Here is a 22,267-nt window from a genome sequence, read left to right as displayed (position 1 = left end):
AAATTAATCTGCTAAACTGCTAAACATCATGAAAAGAGATCAAAATCTAAAGTATTGACTTGGACTTCTAAACACTTGTCCGGTTAAGTAAAATAGTAAAATAAATTATTTGAATAATAAAATTGTCAATCTTGGTTCAGGATCTCTTTGTCAATAATGTCGTGATCTGAAATGGAAAGATGAGACTCTAGGAATGTGCAGCAGTAGTGGTAAAGTCCAACTTTCTGGGCTTGGCCCCTATCCTGAAACTTTATACAGTCTATTGACACATTAGGATCCGTTCTGAGAAATGTCCGTAAGTATAATGGATGTTCTGTTATGGAGAAGATGCTAGATCCAATTGAAGATGGGAAAATTCTAACCTCTTTTCGTATAAGTTCATTATTTCTCAGCATGCTGATCCCGCAGACCTTGAAGTACCTTGAGGACTCAATGAGCAAAAATATTTGAAATACAATACTATTGTTCAGCTAATGACTCACTTTAAAAAGCAAGTTGTCAAGACTTTCAGTATTTTCCTAAAGTATGGTACAGGTATAAGGATATTTTCGTTATATGCAATACGAAAAAGGTAAATATATAAGATTTCATTTTGAAACTCATTATCCAAATCTCCATCTATAAATTCAACTTATTGAAAAATAATAGATATTTTTAGATACTTTAGTAATTAAGAATAGAAATAGGGTAGAGTTTGATGTATTTAGGTACTACACCGCTACGTGCAGGTACATCCCGGCTGATTCCTTCCATTGTATTCAACATATAATGCCTAGTCTCCATTTCCTGGTACATCGGTTAATCCACTTTCCACTTAACATCGAAAGATACAATAAGGAAAGGACTTTTATTGATGATGTAGCTGTACGTTGTTGTATGTTATATGTAATAGAATTGTAAATGGGTTAATTAACCGTCATAGGTTTAAGAAATCTCTATGTAAAACCTCGTTTTTCCAAAATCTAATAAAAAAACACTCTAATACATATCAATCCTGTTTACACAAAAGGACTGGCGGGAATTTTTGACAGAGTGGGTTTTAAATTGGTTTATACATTAAAACAATTGCTGGGTAATCCTAAATATTTATGAAATTAGCGGTAATGATTGTGATGAGCAGTTTGTCGGCAGACCTAAACCGTTAATATACGGTTTAAAGAGCACGTAGCTCTTTTAAAATATAGACGAACCGAAAAATTGAATGATCACGCCGCCAGTCCAAATAATGAAAAATGTGAAATTATTTGAAAATGTATCCAATAATAGATATATGCATTCGACAACCTTGAAATTGTTAAATGTAAGAACAGTTCAAATAGGGACAAAGGGCCTACTCCTTACAACCCTCTATATAGTTTAGTAGTTAAGAAATAAATATGAAGATTCCCGTTTTCTCGCTAGAGAAAGTTCATTGGTGGGAAAATTTAGTGTAAGCTAGTTAAGTCAAGTTATATATGTTACAGTTTAAATTCAGTTTCTGAAGACGATAGCTTGGTTATCGAAACGAACATCAGACAGTGTAATTGTGAGTGTTGGTGTAGTGGTAGTGTAAAAAGTGTGTTCAGTATGAATATCACCAACTTAACTCCAAAAACAACATTAATGGCTTCTTTGAGCTTCGCAAAGTTGATGACTTTGCAAAACCTCTTTTGTACATTGAAGCCCCAGCTTATTATGTACGGAAAAATAACCGCTTTGAAAAAAAAAGCTGAAGTTGTTTCAAGTTCATTAGGAGTCAAGTTTTAGGTCGATTTTATACCGTGTATCCCGGATATATTGAATGCTATCACCTGCGATTTCTCTTACATGAGATTCGAGGTCCTTCATCATTTTCTGCTTTGAAAACTGTTGATAGACAGAAAAATAGAGATATATATTAATTTTGAAAATGCCCCAGTTTGAATTACCTTAATTGACAAAATATACTCGAATATTGACAAAGCTGGCGACAATTGTAGTTCTTAGTTGAAGGAGAGAACTATTCTAACTTTATAAAATGAACAAGTCAATTGTATTAACATTTTTCTGGAGAAAACTCCGAACCAACCAATGAAGAAACTGTCCACTACCCTGTGGAGCTCATACACACTCTTAATCCACCATGGATAACTCCACATGTTATTTAACGCAAGATTGGCTCTCCAATAAGGTTGTTCCGCAATTTAAATCCGCCAAAATTATGTAATGGTACCAGGCTACAAGTCAAGGAGAAACTGTATCCATTCCAAAAATTCTTCTAATTCCATCAGATGACCATTTCTAATTTGAACACCTACAATTTCCTGTCAAAGTTAGTTGAGCTGTGACGAATAATAAGGCCCAAGGGCAAAGTTTTAAAATGGCTGGTAATGATTTAGAAATGACTATTTTTCTCGCGGTCAACTATACGTGCATGCTCAAGAGTAAGTTCACCTGACAGCTTGGTAATTCTTTAACCGATAGGTGAAACGATGGATGTTGTATAAAGAGAAGTTTCAAGTTTTTAATATTCTATTTTTGATTATATCAATAATCATTTCTTTAAATTCGATCTATAGAATCAAAAAATAAGCATTATCCAATCAACAAATATTAAAATTCTAAAAAATTTTTGGATTTATTTTTTTTTTAATTTAACTATTTTGAATATTTTATCTATATAATAATTAATTTCTACTATTTCAAAGAAATGAGTATCAGACTTTTTCAGTTTTGTTAAGTTTTGATTGATTGGATATTTTTAATTGAAACAAAATAAATTTAATAAATAATATATTCTAATAATTTTCAGGTTTGTTTTGAATATAAAACTAGGAACAATGTATTTTGTGAATTTCAATTTTCGATTTTAATATAAAAAATAGGTAGTCTTAAAAATTTTAAAACCGTTAGAATAATAACCGTATAAAAATAAAAATTATGCTAAAATAGAAAATGCTAAATGCAAAAAAGTTCATAATTCTAGATATATAACCAATGTTTATTTTGAAGAATTAGCTAATAAAAAATATATAAGTCAAATTACTGCCTTCTTCTTAAACTTGATAGAGTTTGATGCCTAGGTTTAAGTTGTTCATATCCAATGTATATTTATAAAGATTTGATGTGTAACAAATTCTAGACCTTATGGCATTGATACGTCAATTCATGGTGTAACCATTCTGGGGATCACGCCATGTATAATAATGGGAACGCAATATACGACAAAGTACTTCCATGGTGATGTGGAAATCTGTGTTATTTATTATTTCAACTCATAAAAATTGATAAGACCCTAAGTGGTTAAGGGTGTGTTAATTTCGTAAAATCCGTTTATGTTGAATCTTTGGGTAGCTAGGTAACAAAATTTAATATGTCTCTTACTTGGCATGAATTTTGTGACACGCGAAACGGGCAGATAACAGCTAGTATTATATAAAGTATATGCGTCTTTTTACATCGAGAAAACACCAGTTGAATTCTGCTTTACATAATATCATTCAAATTCCATATTTTTGAAACTTGATACCTAAGAATACAACGAGTATCAGAATTCAGCTGGAAAAAGCATGCAAAAAATGTGACAGAATATCTGATAACAAACCGTCAAAATATTGTGTGCAACCTTGCCAGCAAAACAATTATGGAGATACATGAATAGAACGACACTAGAAGAGAATTCCATAGAGAACATTTTGTCATCGTCAACGGCAAACTTACCATCAAGTTTAATAATCTACGATAGCACTTACAGTCTCTTTTATACAGGACACAACCACAAAAAAATGTTCAAAACTAGTAACCATCCACTCCATCCCTTATTATAACCTCAAACTTATGAGAAACTTAAAAAGGGCTAAGATGAAAAGCAACTAGAAACGATTTCACCGCCCCAGTAACAGTCAACTAATTAGCATAAAGTATGTTTTGTTTTGATTGATAATAAATAAATACTATATGACAAAAATACACATATGTTTCAAGTAAAAAAATAGAATATGAATAATAAAATTCTTATGAAATACCTATATACATACATAAAATAGCCAGTAAAATTATATACTTGCCAACTACTATATTTATGACATAAATGTATATTTTAAAGAATCCCAGCCTGAACAAAAATTGAAATTTTTTTTAATAATAAAATTAAAAAAAAACTCGTAACTTTTTTGTATATTGTTTTTCTAAATACAGAATTACCTACCTTTTGGAGTGGTGCTTAAATCGGAATCTGATGATCTTCTTTGAGCAAAGTTATTGGTTCTGGATGGCGACTGGTCGTTCTTCCTCTGGTCTAAGTTATGTTGACAATTGTTACCTCCAATTTGTTCTGGTTGTGGTGATATGTTATGCCTGTTTGGGGTTATGCATGCATGCTTAGTATTGCTACAAATATTGCCTTCAATTTGTGTATTGTCAGGCAAATCGTTGGAGGGATCGTTAATACATGTTAAATAGTTTGGAGTTGGAATATTAGAGGAAATTGAAAGTTGTTTTGACTTTCGTTGGCTAAAGATTCGAAATAAGAGGCTACCTTTAGGTTTTTTGTCTGAACTTGTACTGTATGATCTCACACGTGGTTCTTGAGGATTTAAAGATAACATACTCTTCTTTGATGTGAATATTTTAAACCTTCGAGAGGTTTTTTTATTTTGTAATGATTCATTTAACATACTTTTTACTATAGGTTTATTTAACTGATTATCTGAATAGTTTTTTTTTCTTGCTGGATCACAGTATTGTGCAGGACTCAACAGTTCTGTTTTAGCTAAGCATGGTTGGGACTGCCTTCTTTTAAATATTTCAGTAGATACAATTTCAGTTAAACAAACGCCCAAAACCGTCTCTTTTTGCTTTACATATTCCTTAAAAGAAACAGAACTCGCTGATTTGGGCATTTTCAGCCGCTGCTGTGTAGTCTGCATAGGAATTACTTTAATTTTAGAAAAATCCACAGATTTACACAATGGTGACATTGGTGGAGTGTAAGTTCCTAAAAGATTTGCTTTGTCTAATAATAAAGCTTGTACTGCAGTTTTTATTAATCCTTTTTCTTTTATTTTAACATTTTTTATTGCTTCTGGAATTATACCCTTAAAGTTTATTGACACTGTAGGTTCAATTGCATCTTCTTCCTCATCAAGAGAATTACTTTTATCGGTACTTTCAAATATTACTTTTTGATCCTGGCTACTTTTTTCATTCACATTTAGCTCATCAGAATCTATTTCTTCCTCAACTGAATCATTATCTTTCTCATTATCTATTTTTTTATCCACTGAATCATTATTATCTTTCTCATTGTATTTTTCTGCATCGAGTAGTTCAGACATTGAACATTTTTTTTGCAAGCTATGTGTGTTAAAATCTGAACTCACTGAACCTAGTCTGTTCAATTCTAAAGTTGGTAAAGAGTGCTGTTTAAATAACCTTGGTTTCTCTTTCAACTGTAGTCTTTCTACATCTTTGATAATATTACTGATAGTATCAAGACTCTTATCTCCATTTTTTTCACTTTCCTCTTCATAATCTGAAGTTGTGGAGTCTGAACTGGAATAATGGCCTTCGCTACTGCTTCCATCAGAGAGCATAATAGGTTCGGAAGCAGTTTTATTAAGAAAGTTACTTGATTTTTCATTAACATCTTCAATTAGATGATTCTTAGTTTCTAGTATACAACTCAAACTATTATGAGCATGAATAACAGATCTAGCTAACATCTCGGCCATAAAACTAGAATCACTTTCAGATCTTTTATGTTTTGTATGAACTACAGGTTCTTCATCAATTTCTTCTCCAATACTTTCGGACAATTTGGATTTCAAAGCAGTCATTTTTTTACTCAACGAATTTTGAGAATATTTTAGATTCCTAAGCTTCTTAGGTAAACTAGGTACAGGTTTACCCCGTTCATTTTCTTGTTTGAGTAGCTTTTCCATAGAAGTATGAAATACATTCTCTATAGAGTGGGTAGACCTCATATTTCCTGAATCTATAGAAAAATACAGTTTTTTTGAAAGACGTTTATATTTGGAAGAGGTAAATTCAGACAATTTTGGTAGTTTTGAAAACGAGGGAGGGGATATAAAAGGAAACACTTTTGGTGTGCTGCTCAAGCGAAAGCTTTTGCCATCACCAACGAATTCAAGGTAATCTTTAACATGCCTGTGTACAGAAATATGAAGACTATCATTAGACTTTTTTTTCATTAAAATATACTTATGATAGATGTGATTGTGTTTTAAATGTTTTTCTACATTGAATTCAAATGAAAATATTATAGTAATTTTAACTAAGTCCAGACAAACAATCCTTTTTATTGATATTTAAAAAATGATTTCCACACATGCATACCAAATTGATTATGATTTTAAATTACTGTATCCACAACTTTTATACTGATTTTGCTATAGTTTATAGGCTCAGGCACTCAAAACATGAACATCTTTTACTTCTTGTCAATGTTCAACTGACCTGCCAGTGAGTAAAAACAATATACTTCTGGGCTACAGACAAGCCATAAGTAATTTCCATTTCTGTCCACAGGAAAAAACAATATTACTCTTATCTTATTATTTATATTTATCTATCAATATTCTAATTAATTTAAACAATAATCAAAGGACATAATCTGGAATTTCTGTTCCAATCACAGCATAATACCTTTTATTCAACATGAATTACTTTCAATCACAATTAATTGTTTATGGATATCTCAGCTATCTCCCCTTCCTACTGAAAACCCACATGGTCTATCCTAACCTTTTTTCATTTTATGTCCTCCAAAGACCTGAAGATCACATTAAACTTTATGCACTAATCACCTTCACCCCACCCCCAATATCTGCTTTCTCAATGTCCTGACCAAAAATCTCCCAGCAATATTCTCAGATTGGTTGAATTTTAGAGAACCCACAATTAACAATTTGGAATCTGATTCTTTTCCAAAAATTTCCTCATCAACTGACCTCCTCTGCTATGAATGATGTAAAAGTTTTAGTGAATACTTTTAATATCATATAATACTCACTCATCTTTGCTTTCTCCATTGAAAACAGTATTACAGATATTAGTTGATTTTATAAGTGTTACAGCAGTTCCTATGCCTCTGGCTACAATTCCGGATTCTCCTTCTAAATCATAACTCTGTTTATATCCTATAACTGCATTTCCACCCAAACTTATAGTTTTTACTCCTATCTTTCTTTGGAGCTCTCCTGATAGTTTGAAAAATAAGGTTTGTCTGGCTTCATTTGATGCTCTAGGAGTACGTATTTTATCAATCCACTGGTACTCTGGATCATCATATACTAATAACTCTTCTACAAAGCCATGAATCAATTTTGCTTGGTAGCCTTGGGGAACAGTTGGAGCTGAAATAAAAAAATTATTAGTATTTTTATGAAAGATAAAGGGAAAATTTTATTATTTACAAAAGAAGACAATGCTTTAAACTTACAAGAAGCTAATTTTTTAATTGAAAAAAAAATCAAATTTCTTTGTTTAGTAACCACAACTTACTGACACAGAAATATATCTTATTTCACATATTTCTATTTTTAATTTATAAGAAAATAGTACTTACAATAAAAAAATTGTATTCCACATGATGACTGCCTAAATCTATTGAAGTCTGAAAACAATTCAACTTTTACTGTTATGTTCACTTCACCTCTTATACCATGCATTGTATCATAAACTGGCAGCCAACCAGATATTTCATGGTGAATTGAACTATCTCCATTAAAACCATATTTAATTACTGGACCATCAACAGGAAGTAGCAATGGATTCAAATTCAAATAAACTTTGCCAATAGCATCATTTGCTGAATATGTATCATGATCCATTAAACGTATTTGTAATGGTTCATCTTGTAATTCTGAATCTTCAACCTAAAGTACAATAATTGAATCAAAATATGTGATAGAGCTTGTATGGATATTAACAAACAATTATTATGATATTGTTTAGCAAAATTAGTTAAGTTGTGTACAGTTACAAAATAGTGTATATAATCTTTGGCCCTACCTCAAAGCGATACCAGTCTGTATTCCATTGAGGATGTAAAGATTTTCTACAGACATCTGTTTTAAAAGTTGTACTTCCAAGTTTTATTTCTACATACGCATCAGTGGTGTCGCTAGATCTATCCATAACTGGTAAATTCTTTCCAGAGGAAATTTTTACTTTCACCTTGCCTGGCATTGTTTATGTACAAAAAGTGAGGTTAGTTTATGACCTAAAATGGGATTATGTAAAGGTTTATTAATTGAAATTCAGAGTGACATACCTGAAAACGTGGGTGAGATTGTTTTTATGATAATTCATGCCACACAAATACTTATTCTATTTTTAGGTATTTAAAAAATACATCTCAATTGTACAATCTATATTCTAACAACTGACAGATAATTGACCAGAGTAACCTTCAGTTATACCTGATAGTGACATAATAATTTTTTTTCCAAATTCTCGGGGTCGATTGGTCATTATACAGTAACAAAACAAAAATTACACTACCCAAAAAATATATGATGCATTCTTAGCATTTGGTTCTCTTGTTGTTCCTAACCGCTTAGTTAACTTAGCATTAAAAATGTAAAACCAGAATTTATCAACTTGAGATAAATCATTTGCAGCATTTTTTACATATTCTTTTTCCATAATTCCTTAATATAATGTAACTGTTAGTTGTTTTTCTTCATCTATTCTATAGCATTGAAAAATATTTGGTAGGTTTTTTCTGGATAGGGATATTTGGTATATTTTAAAAACCGCGTCTAGTTAGGTTTGGCTTTTAGGAGGTGGCCACCTTGCTGTCTCTATCACTTAATTGTTCTTGAATGTGAAATCATCAGGAAGTGTTAAATGTTATTTTAAATTGTAAACATCCCTGAACAAACTATATCGTTGTAATCAATACTACAATTTATTGAAAAATGTCGTCGAATATACAAAAAGCCCAACAGTTAATGGCTGAAGCAGAGAAGAAAGTATCATCAAGAGGATTTTTTGGATCACTATTTGGGTATGTACCTGTTCCCTTAATGAAAGTTATTCTAAACAACTTCAGTTGATATCAATAAGCTTAGTAATTACTGCTCTAAAAATTGGCTATATAGGTATTAAAAATAAAATATAATCATCGCTTTACTAAATATTTCTAGTGCTCTCTGATTCTGTGTAAATACATTCACACTTTTTATAAACAAGAATTCAGTTCGCTTTTCTTCATAAATATATTTATCAAGTAAACCACATCAAATACATATATTACAAATCAATTGACTCTCATTAAGATTATCTTGTATCTCATAATTCTATTATGACACCTAGGAGCGTTTTTTTCTATTTGCTGGATCTACAAATTTTGTTCAATAACTGCATTCTCATTTATGTTTGTCATAAACCTTCTTTTATAAGTACCTACCTTTTATGTAATTAATGGATTAGACTGTATTAGACTCTGTTTTTTATATTGTAATCATTTGATATGTAGGTTATAGGTTGTATGAGTTGGTATTTCCAAAAAGAAGGTGTATCAATCTTGATGATATTCACTATTTGCTAGAAATTCTCAGTTTTTAAATTATTAAATTAACACAAACACACACACACACAAATATATATATATATATAGGTTATATAATTATTATATTATTGTTTTATATGTTAGGTGCTATTATTTTAACTGATATAAGTTATACCTGTTACTTTCGACCTTTTAGGCATTTATGGGAAAAAGGAATATAGGCTATTATAAGTTTTTATTTTTAGTGGTTCAAGTAGAATTGAGGATGCTGTTGAATGTTACCAAAGAGCTGCAAATCTCTTTAAAATGGCCAAGAGCTGGGATTCTGCTGGCAAAGCTTTCTGTGAAGCTGCAAATTTACATGCTAGGAGTGGTGCTCGTCATGATGCTGCTACAAATTTTGTTGATGCAGCAAATTGCTATAAAAAGGCTCATATTAGTGGTAAGAGATCATACACAATTTTATCTTTATATGTAGTTTAAAAGAAAAGTATTAACAGAAACAAGCTAAATTCAAGTCATCTCGTTTTTTTAAATTCTTCTCACATGGGTTGTGATTCTTTGCATTGTAGAAGGAATTTCATGTACTATTATAAATATTATATTATAAAATGTATGCAGTGAATAGAGAAAATTTTGAAATTAAGTTCAATTAACAAAACTGAATTTTTATCAACATTAAATCAGTGAGCTTACAAAACAACTACACTCACAAATGTCAGTTTTAATTGTGAAACTGCTTATTCAAAATTTTTGGTTGAAAGAAAATTTATCTTCACAGAAAAGCTTAAGTGTTTTTTGGAACTATAATTTTGTTAATTATAGATCTGTTGAATATATTATTGTTTAGCCTCTTTTGTCAAGTTTTTTTTTACAATTGTGATTCAATTCTCAAATTTTTCTGTAAAAAATATATTTCTATTTATTTTCAGAGGCTGTAAACTGTTTAATAAAAGCTATAGACATATATACTGAAATGGGTCGTTTTACTATGGCTGCTAAGCACCATCAAACCATTGCGGAAATGTATGAAACTGAGGCAGTTGACTTAGACCGTGCTGTTCAGCATTATGAGCAAGCTGCTGACTATTTTAGAGGAGAGGAGAGTAATTCATCTGCCAATAAATGTCTATTGAAAGTGGCACAGTATGCAGCACAACTTGAAAACTATGAGAAAGCAATACAGATTTATCAAGAAGTAGCTTATTCTGCTCTTGAAAGTTCTCTCTTGAAGTATAGCGCTAAAGAATATCTATTCCGAGCTAGCCTTTGTCACCTTTGTGTTGATGTTCTTAATGCCCAACATGCAATAGAAAGTTATATCCAAAGGTATGTAGAGCTGATATTTGTTCTTCCAGAATAATCATATCTTTGTTGTTCTGGCAGAAGTCACTAAGTCCAAAAAGACCCTTTTGCAGTCTAGCAAAAGTTTGAAGGTTTAAAATAAATTAGGTAGATGTGTTATGAGGCACTACCACTATTATAAAACAACTACATGTAGGACTTAGTGAGTTTTGTCAATCTATAGATGTGCTAATTTTAAAACAAGTGGTGGAACATATGAAATTACTGAAAATTGGACTCTGTGACTTTTGCCAGAATAAGATCATATTTATATTGATTATTGAAATTTTTATTTTGAATGATTGCTTAAAGGATGGAGCAATATTTTTTTATCTGAAACTAAATAAACAAAAATGCCTCAAGCCAAAAATATTTAGTTAAATCAACTTTCCTCAGAAATCGAAAAATCACCCCGAAGGCTGCTAATTAAACTTTTAAGAGTTTTTGGTATTAGGAATTTCAAAAAATTTACAAATGAAAATCGTCAATTTCTACATAGTGATTTGTCATCGCTTGTGTATTTTTGTCCAACAAGAAGAAATTACAGCAAATATTCAAAATATTAATTATTATCAGTATATAACTAATAATTATTGAAATCCAAAATAAAAATAAAGCTTTAATAATATATAAGTCTATATTCAATAGGCAAGAAACTGAGCAATTATAATTATAGATATTCAATTATAAGACCAACATTTATATTTTTCCCTGAATGCATTTCACAAACTGCATTGTGAAAATCAGTAAAATAATCGTGATTCTTTTTAGTGGCATTTGAGTTATATATTTCTTATTTCTTAGACCTTTTGATAAATTAATGCATCTAAATGTTCTGGATTTTAGGTTCCTTCTATTTTAAAATTAGTTTTTTTTTTCAATTTAATAATTTTTGGAAGATAAAATTTGAGGCTTGAATGTGATCATGTTTTGATAAAGACTTAAAGAAAAGTCGCAACGTCAAGTTCTTCCAAAAATTATATATATATATATATATATATATATATATATATGACCATAATTTCAGTCCCAGGCGATGAATACATAAGTATTCAAAAGCTCGGAAAATATATTAAAGTTAGTCCACATTCCCTCAACCTACTCCTTTCCGAGATATCACCCTTAAAAAGGGGTGTCTAAAATTGAGTATTTATGTTTTTTTTTTTTAATTTCAGTAATGCTAGAAATTTGGAATTCTGTAATTTTTTTGCACTCGCAAAGGACTAACTATAAATAAACACAAAAATTTATAATTTTTTATTAAATTTATTGTAAAACAGTAAATATGTAAAGTGTAGTATGATTAATAACAAATGCTGAAAATAACCACCTCAGCCATCAAGTGGAATTTCTTACACCAGCTTTTTCGAAAATGATCTCCCTGAACTACTTGAAGACATTGCACTCAATATCAGACAAAATATGTGATTCATACATGATGGTGCTTCAGTACACTTCATTCAGACTGCTAGGTAACATTTATAAGCAACATATCCCAACTGTTGGATTGTTTGAGGAAGGCCCCAACATTGGCCTCCTCGATCTCCAGAGTTAAATCTTTGCGATTTCTATTTATGAGATTACTGCAAATCATCATTCAAATAGCGAGTGACACCATAAGAAATACACCTCAAATCTTTGAACGTGTACGGCAATCCATGACACATTGGCTACATCTTGAAAAAAGTTTTGATATGAAATAAAGTGGGGATTGCTAATTTCACCCCCGAATAATGTAAATGGAATATTGAAAAAGTATCCGTGATATTAGTCCTTAGAAAGTGCACTGCTTTACTGAAAGTTTGGAAAAAAATAAAAACTCAATTTCAGTCACCTCCTATTAAGGGTGATATCTTGGAAAAGGGTGGGTTAAGGAAATTTTGTTATAGAAAAGACCCATATTAATTTCATACGAGCAATCACCCGAATTTTATTGCTTGAGTTTTAAAGACATCCTGCATATAGATATACTTGTAACAGCATCCTTTGCTTCTACTTCTAAATATTTTTAGATCAGTATGGTTGATTTCAAATTGATTATTCATTTAGGTACCCTGCATTTCAAGATTGTCGAGAATATACTCTCGTAAAAACCCTCATAGAACATATTGAAGAGCAAAATGTTGATGGATTTACAGACGCAGTCAAAGACTACGATTCCATTTCACGTTTGGATCAGTGGTATACCACAATCCTTTTACGTATTAAGAAACAACTGAACGAAAATCCAGATTTACGTTGAAAAGTTTTATTGTTTGCAAAGGTTGAAAATAGATACAGTGAATTTTATGTTTTGGGTTGTTTAGTCAAATATTAGTTTTTGTTTTATTTTGATCTCACATCGTATCTTTTATTAACCCTTTCAGTGTATTTGTTCCTCCAGAGGGACAATACCTCGAGTACATTTAAAGTATACATCACTTATTTTTTGTAGGAAAAATTATTTTATTATTCATTCTATTTACCATGCTTTTGAGAATAGCTATTGTAAAAATCACATATTCATAGTATATCTTGGTTTATTGTTATGTCCCTCATCAGGGACTTATGTCTAAGAGTACTAAAAAAATACAAACAAAAACACGACGGAAACATTTATTCGTCTAAATTATTTGAAAAATATACAGCATTTTTGAAAGTAATAAACAAATCTGGAAATAGAAATATTTTTTCAACCACATTTGGAGGATTTCTAACCAGCATGAGGTGCGTTGCCATAATGTTTGTAGACCAGCTTCATTTCAGTAGATAGTCTTGAATAGGAATACTTTCCCCAGCTAGAGAATAAATTTTTATACCTCAATTTTCCGGCTTTTTTTCTATATATTATTTTATGTTGATTTGGCCTTTGAAAGTCACTATAGTCACCATAGATGGGTTTCTAGCGAAAGCTCTTGACATCATCTTCTAGTACAGTCATAGATATCTCGTACTTTCCATAATCTGTCATTATTATTTTCAGGACCATTAGAATTGATGATGGTATTTAAATAATGGAATCTTGTGAAAGTGGAATTTGATACCATTTCTTATTTCGTATGATGCATTCATCCATTTAGACTTATATTTCTCTGTCAGACCATATTTTTTTTTTCAGTTTTCTATTTCTTGTTTTGAAGTATCAGTAACTTCTAGTATTCTTTCATCTCTATTTGTTTCTTCAACTTGCGTTTTGTCTGTCTCAATATTTTCCTCATCATCTCTTGAATTCACAACAGCAAAGATTTAATCGTCACAGCCCTGATCTTCAGGGTTTTCAATGACCTCTTCTATGGTACACTATGGTTTTGCGCTAAAAAACATTATCCATTCATTTAGTGCTGTGATTCTGGAGAGTGACAGATCTACTAAAGTTGTTAAAAATTAAGAGTGGAACTGAAAGGGTTAAAAGATTTTAATTTGGTGTTCTATTGCTCTCATTTTATCTGTATGCAGAAAAAACAGTGAAATATCAATTTATTTTCCACAATTAACTTTGCAAATATAACAACCCAAAATGCAATAAATTATCTGGATCATCGATTATACATTCAATTATTAATTTAGTAACAATTTAATTAGGCTTAGTTGTTAATTAATTATTAAATTTGTATTTTCGTGTTATTGATATTTGTTTGGTTTAATTAGTTGAAGCCACACAATAACTTAGTCAGTTGAGCTAAGATTTTATTACTATTAATCCCACATACAGTAAAATTTTGTTTGTTATATTCGGCATAAAAACATGTTTATTTTTTTAACGAGATATCTATCAATTTGTCTAATATTAAGCTCAATTGAGTTTATTTTGTACCTCAATTTTTTCTATTTATAATGTTAGAAAAGTTAAAAGAATTCGAGCGTTGTTCAATTCATTTTAATCAAATCCTTTTATAAGCGGAACAAATGTTCGAAAACTAACCATTTTAAAAGTTTTTCATACTTAATTCTATCAGATCTATAACATAATTGAGAATTTTTATGTAACTAATTATTAGAGAAATAGTTTCAACACTAATAGACAATTAATAAGCTTTTGATCAAATAGTTTGTATTCAAGGCACTGTTATTGAAGTAAACTTCAATCTAATAATTGGAAACATTATGCATTATATCTAGTTGATACCCATATGTATACTTTGCTTGAAATTTTGAGCTTATATCAGTAACACTAATAAGTTATTTAGAAATATGAATAAAAAATGAATCTTGATCTACCTGTTATTATATTCTGTAAACTGTTCAATTAAAACTTATAATTGTGCCATCTCCTATCACAATAACTTCTATTTAATTTCACATTTCTTATAAATTCCACATATGTGAAAGAATTTCTCCTTAACGAATTATTAAAAAAAGCAATACACGAAATGATATGGGTATCTCAATTCATGGGCTTGCCGAATTTGTGCAGTACATAGTTTAAACATATTCGAAATATTTTTAATTATTTTAATTATTAACTAATTATATTGCTATATGTTTTACCATGGTACCATCAAAAACATTTTCTTTTAATAATTTTATTATAAATAGTAAATTGTATATAATGGCACTTTAATAAATAATAACTACTATATAAATATATATATATATATATATATATATATATATATATATATATATAAACTAGATATTTATATCTGTCTTTTGCATGTATTATTGCAAGTTTTTTTTAGTACACTTCAACATGCTCACAATTGGTGGCCCTAAGCACTTCCAGTCTGTAATCAATTTCAAGCCAGATATGCTGTAACATGTCGCCTGTAATTGTACTAAAAGCTCGTTTAATGCGGCGTTTCAAGTCATCATCAATGTCATTAACTGGTGTCCGGTAAACAATGTCCTTTAAATAACCCCACAAGAAGAAGTCGTGGGGTGTTATGTCCGGAATCCTTGGTGGCCATGGAATTGGGCCATCCCGTCCAATCCATCAGTTGGGAAAAGTTTGGTTGAGATGTCGAACTGCTATCAACCAGTGTGATGGTGCACCATCATATTGGAAATAAATAATCGGTTGTAATTCTTCCAACTGAGGAAGAGCAAAGTTTTGAAGTATATCCATGTACTTTTTGTAGCTGTTTATCTGTAAAATAATTAGATGTTGGTTTTTTCTTCTTATTTTTATTCAAAAGTATGTTAAATAAGTTGAACTTACCACTTTAAGGCAGGTCCTGCAAATTAATTTATTGTTTTCAACTTTCAATTCTGTGTAACCTCGTATCCATTCTTCTACCGATGGCTTCATTTTAGGCATTGCTAAATAAATATTATACTATGTAGGAATACAATACACTTGAACTCTAACCCTTTTAACATTTGGAAATCGGAAAGCGGCCGAGGTTATTCCCAAACTCTCCGCAATCGGCCTACGGAATTCCCCGAACAACAGACATGTGCTGAGTAACGCTAGTACGATCTTGTCACGTTGTGGCAGAGGTAATATAAAATAAATTAATTAATTACCGAAAAGTAAATATGCAAAATTAGCACCAAATACTCCACTAATTGTTAAAATATACATAAAACTGAAAAAAAAAATAAAAGCATTAAAACTGAAAATAAGCATAATGGCACAAAAAAATGAACCCTGTGCATCCTCTCCTCTAATTGAAATTCATGCATATATATGATCAAAATATATCTGCCATCAAAAATTACTTATGGCATAATAGCTAGAAAACCGCGCGCTACTCATGAAGCTTGTGTGCCATGCACGGATAGTGGGTCTCTTTGGAATTTTGTCCAAAAGTTCCGTGTATATGATTTTGTCTCTATGAACCATGACACCTATTGGGCTTTCACTTATAACTGTTCAGTCTATTGAAAAAAAACTTTATTAGTTGCAGTAATACATGCAAAAGATAGAATATAAATATCTCGTTTATGTTCGGAGTTATGAATTTTTGAAGTTGTAAAGATAATTTTGGAACACCCTGTATATGTATATATATGCTTTCAAATTTTCTTCATTTTAGGTTTATAAATTATAAAAAAAACTAATGTTGAACCAGAAGAAACTCAAAATCAAGATGATTTAGAAAAAGAAACATAAAAGAAATAAGAAATATATAAATTTCTTTAATTTCTTAGACCTTTTCATATGTATGTTTCTAAATGTTCTTGATTTTTGGTCTCTTCTGTTTTAGTTTTTTTTAATAATTTTTAAAAGATAGATAAAATTTGATTCGATTTTTCTTCAAGTCTTTATCAAAATATGATATTGACACTGACATTTTACGTATTTATATTGATAAATATAAATATCATCATGAATATCAAAATAAGAATAAAATTAAACGACAACTTTGTTAATTAAATTAAAATTAATTTTTCCTTAGTCCTTACATCTTAAATTATTTGTAGTTTTATTAAAAATTAGAAAATAGAGCCATAAATTTTACTCAAATTATTTAGGTCTTTTATCATTTATAGCTTTTTCGTTCTTGTGAATGTGAACCATTTCTAAAAATTCCCTTTTTCGTATATTAGATTGAAACTTTTGGATTCTATTTCAAATAAATAATATTCAAACAAGAAGAACGACTGGAAAATGTAGAGAGAGAAATGAGACGCAATAATATAATAATTCAAAGGAATCGTAGATGGGGAACATGAAAGTCAGCAAAAAATAAAAGAAAAGATCCAATTTATAATGGGGAAAATAGAAGTCGACCCTGAAGCTGATTTAGTAGAATGCTACTGAATATGAGCATTTAAAATAAACAAAAAGAGACCGTTTATAGTTACAATCAAAAAATTGGAAATTATGAACCAATCTAAAAAACTGAAAGGTACCAATCTATGGATTAATGAAGAAAGAAAAAAGTTGTTACCTAAGGTGAAATTAGCCAGAGAACAAGGACACAACGCAAGGCTCAAATATAACAAATTTACTGAAAATAACAAAATATATGGAGCAGAGAAACGTGCAGCCAGCGATCTTTACCCAGAAAATGGAAGGGAGAATAAAGAGAAGAAGTCAAAAAAATAGTAATTAAAGAAAAGAACATTGATATATTGGAAGTCGACAACGCAATGAAATAGGTAATGGCTAAAGGTAACAACCAGAAAAACAAATGGAAAGAAGTGGTGAGAATGGCATCATGGAATATCAGGACAATGCTGGCAATGGGAAAAATGAAGAAATTGCAAAAGCAAATGCTGGAATACAAGATAGACATATTGGCACTCTAAGAAATACGATGGAAGGGAAAAGAATGAATAATGTGCTAGAATATGAAGTTATAAGTGGGAGAATATCAAAGCTAAGAATAAAAAATAGTATAGCAAACATAAAAGTAATTAATATTTACGCACCAACAGAGGAAGCAAAATACAAAGACAAAGATGAATTCTATGAAAACCTGGTTAAGGTATGCGAGGACGTCACAAGACATGATACATTATTGATTATTGGAGATATCAATGCAAAAATAGGAAAAGAAAACTAAGCAGTGTGTCAGGAAAACACATCCCACACGAAACAACTAACAATAATGGAGGGCGAATATGTAGTCTAGCCGAAGAATTCAACATGTACTCGTATATTAGTAGCACTAGCTTCAAACATAAGAAAGAACCTAAAATCACGTAGATGATACCAGGAAGTACCAAAGGAAACCAAATAGATGACGTCTTAATATCAAAAATGATACAAGATGTAAGATCATACGGAGGAACAGGTGTTGAGACTGATCATCACTTAGTGATAATCAAAATTAAATTAAGAAATTGGTTAATTTGGTAAATATAGTGATCAAGGCGATAAAATGCAGAAAATGGAATATGCAGAAACTGAAACCGAGGGAGGAAGAATACAGAGAAGAAATAGAAAACCAACTACAAAAGAGTAAAGAAAAAGATACTATTGATGAGCAATGAAAAGAGATTAAGAAATGTATTATAAATGCAACGCAGAAAGTCATTGGTACAAAATATATTAGAAAAAATATCGATTGGTTTGACATGTAATATACAATAAAAATTAAAGAGAAAAAAGAAGCTAATTTGAAATGGCTAAGAACTATGAAACAAGAGGATTATAATATATAGAAAAATAAGAAAAGAGAGCACTAAGATAATAAAGACGAAGAAAATAAAATGCCTAAATGATAGTTGGACAACTTGAAAAATGACAATAAAGATAATGTAAAATTATATCAACATATAAAGAAACAAAATAGAAAACGAAATACAACAAATATTAATGAAAGAGAGTGGAGTCAGTATTTCAAAAAAATATTAACGGAAGAAGACAGTGAATAAGAAGAAGATAGTATAAGTGACAATGACTAGAAAATGAAGAAAAACCGATGGAAGCGGAATGTAATGACATAATAAACAAACTGAAACACAAAAAAAAAACAGGAGGACCAGACGAAATAGTGAATGAACTAATAACATATGGGGGAGTTAATCTAAGGTACAAAATATTCAAAATCATATAAAGAGTATGGAAAACAGATGCAATGGTTTCAGGCAAGGAAAATCCACAGTAGACGCCATTCATACTGTAAAACAAGTGATAGAAAAAAGCTATGAGCACAACATTAATATGCAAATGCTATTCATCGACAAGCACAAACAAGCATTCGACAGTCTGAAAAGGAGGACGATTATAAAGGACATGGAAAAACTACAAAGAACCCCAAAAGTTCATACGATTGGTGAAAATGACTATGCTAAATTCTAGGCCAAGGGTAATAGCAAAAAACGGAGCATCTGAGGAATTTGAAATAAATGCTGGAATAAGGCAGAGTGACGGACTCTCAGCGGTATTGTATAACATTGCAGTTGAAGGCATTATAAGAGAATGTAATATCGATGGAAGTATCATTAATAAATCAAAACAATAGCATATGTTGATGATTTCACTCTATTAGCAAGAGACCGAGTCTAGAGAAAATTGTGAGAGAGACAGGAAAAAGAGTATTGAAAATAAATTAGAAAAAGACCAAATATATGGAAATTGAAAGGAAGAAGGAATTTCGCAAACAAGAAGCAGTGAATATAAATGACCTTATCATCGAAGTAGTCGACACATTTAAGTACTTAGGAACTATGATAAGCAATAAAAATGACACAGAAAACGAGACAAAACAAAACTATAATGCAGAGCAAAAGAATTAGCAGAGCAACCAAATTGATAGTCTACAAGACTGCGATAAGACCAGTAGTTACGTACGCCGATGAAACAATGAGACTAACAAATATAGACAAAGAACAACTAAGGATATATGAAAGGAGAATAAATAGGAAAATTCATGGAACAGTAAAAGTTGGAAATAATAAGTATAGAGAACTATGAAATTAAGAATATATTAGAAAATGAGGATATAGTAAGTACAATTACAGTAAAAAAAATGCAATGGTTCGAAACACATTAAAAGAATGGAAAAACGGCAGGGTATAAGGAAAATCACAGAATGGAGACCGAGCGAGAAAAGATTGCCTGGTAGATCAAAAAATAGATGGAAAGATCAGATTGTGCAAGATATGGACAATCTGGGAGTACGTGACTGGAACAAACACATGCAGGACAGAGAAAAATGGAGAACAATAGTCGAGGCTGCAAAAATATGTAATAAGCTGTAATTAAATAGGGTAAAATATGGGCTGCCAACCCACAAAAAATACGGGGTCAAAAGAGCTCAATTTTGAGCGGCTACAATTCTCAATAGAATGTATAGCCTCTATATGTATATGTATATACTAGAACAAAGTTCAAGTTTAATTGTATGCTTATTTTGATATTCATGATGAAGGTGATCTATAGATCAATATAAATACGCAAATTGTCAGTTTGATAAAGACTGAAATGTCGAAACGTCAAATTTCATCTATCTTTTAAAAATCATTAAAAAAATAATTTTGAAACAGAAGAGGCCAAAAATCAAACATTTAGAAACATTAATGTAATTAGTTTTTGTGAAATTCTCCAATAAGTATGAATTTATTTTCATTCCAGAACCAAAATTAAGTTTTGTTACAAAGATAATACAATAAAATTTAAATTATGTGTTTTCCTGTGAAATTTTACAAAATAGGTTTGGTCTTATAATCTAAATATACAAGTAGATTATAACAAATTTAGGAAATTATTTTATGAACCAGTTGGTTTGGTATTTATTAAAGCCTTGAAAATGGATCCTCACAATATTAAAAATTCTCACATGACTGCTTTCTCGATTATTGAAAAATTGTTTTTTGTATAACAGTTGTTATTGTTCATATACATAAAAATATATATGTTACGTTTCTAGATGTTCTTGATTTTAGGTCTCTTCTGTTTCAATTTCAAATTTCAATAAATTGGCGTTTCGATTTATCTTCAGTCTTTATCAAAATAGAGAAATCTATATATATATATATATATATATATATATAATGGTATCTTAATTAGTCTTATTTAGCATTTATTGAACTCTCACCAATATAAGAGATTGAGTTATACGCCCCTATTGAGCTCTATTCCATTTTTAAATATTTTAAATATAAGGTCGTATTAAGATATTTTTTATCGCTTGAAATTGAAGTGTCTCGAATTTTGTGAGAAGCTATGTTGCAAGATGGAACAAGCTTCCACTAAAATGTTGATGTTTATTTACTTAGTTGCTTTTTAAATAAACAAAATTTTAAGATATAATTGATTTCATATTTTTATCCAATATATGAAATGATGAATAACATGTGTGAAAAAGTGTAATCATGTCACAGAATATTTTCAAATGAAATAGAATTATCTATTTTACATTTTATTATTCATTAACAATTTCAAGCGTCATACTTAACATTACCCTGCATGTAATTAGAAAAACAAAGTTTTTTTTATCAAAGTATTGATTTATGTGATATCTTATTTTATTACAAATGAACATCTGAAAATACGTTTGGACAGTTGTGTAGGCTTGCTTTCATTGTTTATATAGATAGCACATAATAGACTTTATTTATGTATATTTTGGTTTTAATAAATATTTATTTTTCATTGTTTTATTTTATTTTTCATTAGTGATTTTAATTTGTATTTTTTGTGATTTCAATTAATATTATTTTAGTATTCATGAAAAATGCTTAAATACATGTATGTCAAAATACTTTTCAGTTACTTATTGGAGTTAGGAAGTTTGTTTTCAAATCCTCAAGGTATTGGTTATCCAATGTCAAACCAGAGTTTAATTTATTTATAAAATATCTACTTATTGCGGATATATAATAATGGTAATTTTCATTCATATATTTATGGAATAACTTTTCAACAATCTGCTATTCAAATTTTAGCGTGTTTAAAACATATTCCTGAAAGGGTCATTCATGTGTGCTCATTTACTATTGAAAATACTATATTATCAATTAGCACCACACCATTCTGAATTATGGTCATTGTAGTTATCATGAAAGAATAAAAATGTAACCATTACATGCAGTTTTTATTATTATAAATAC

At 30.0% G+C, this 22,267-nt stretch overlaps 2 protein-coding genes across 3 annotated transcripts in view; one reads left to right on the top strand and one right to left on the bottom strand.

The window, feature by feature from the left end:
* The window catches only part of LOC130898808 (C2 domain-containing protein 5), a 40,004-nt gene extending 31,281 nt beyond the window's left edge, over positions 1 to 8,723 (bottom strand). Inside the window, exons 1-5 of one of the 2 annotated variants that reach the window (XM_057808355.1) lie at positions 8,255 to 8,723; positions 7,993 to 8,203; positions 7,547 to 7,856; positions 6,992 to 7,334; positions 4,166 to 4,314 (exon numbers count right to left, since the gene is read on the bottom strand). In XM_057808355.1, the coding sequence (XP_057664338.1) occupies positions 4,166 to 4,314; positions 6,992 to 7,334; positions 7,547 to 7,856; positions 7,993 to 8,169 (979 nt within the window). In that variant the 5' untranslated portion in view covers positions 8,170 to 8,203; positions 8,255 to 8,723. Of the gene's footprint in view, positions 1 to 4,165; positions 4,348 to 6,991; positions 7,335 to 7,546; positions 7,857 to 7,992; positions 8,204 to 8,254 lie in introns of both variants that reach the window. The other variant, XM_057808347.1, reaches the window with a different exon arrangement.
* LOC130898823 (alpha-soluble NSF attachment protein-like) lies at positions 8,272 to 21,809 on the top strand. Its single transcript, XM_057808367.1, has 4 exons — positions 8,272 to 8,992; positions 9,742 to 9,938; positions 10,429 to 10,825; positions 12,890 to 21,809. The coding sequence occupies exons 1-4, from the start codon at positions 8,904 to 8,906 to the stop codon at positions 13,080 to 13,082; spliced, it is 876 nt and encodes a 291-aa protein (XP_057664350.1). The 5' UTR covers positions 8,272 to 8,903; the 3' UTR covers positions 13,083 to 21,809.
* Positions 21,810 to 22,267: the final 458 nt, after the last annotated feature.

The sequence above is a fragment of the Diorhabda carinulata genome, chromosome 1, assembly GCF_026250575.1.
Source record: "Diorhabda carinulata isolate Delta chromosome 1, icDioCari1.1, whole genome shotgun sequence".
NCBI lineage: Eukaryota > Metazoa > Arthropoda > Insecta > Coleoptera > Chrysomelidae > Diorhabda > Diorhabda carinulata.
The sequence above is the reverse complement of the archived record's forward strand: the minus strand, read 5'-3'. Positions and strand labels throughout refer to the sequence as shown.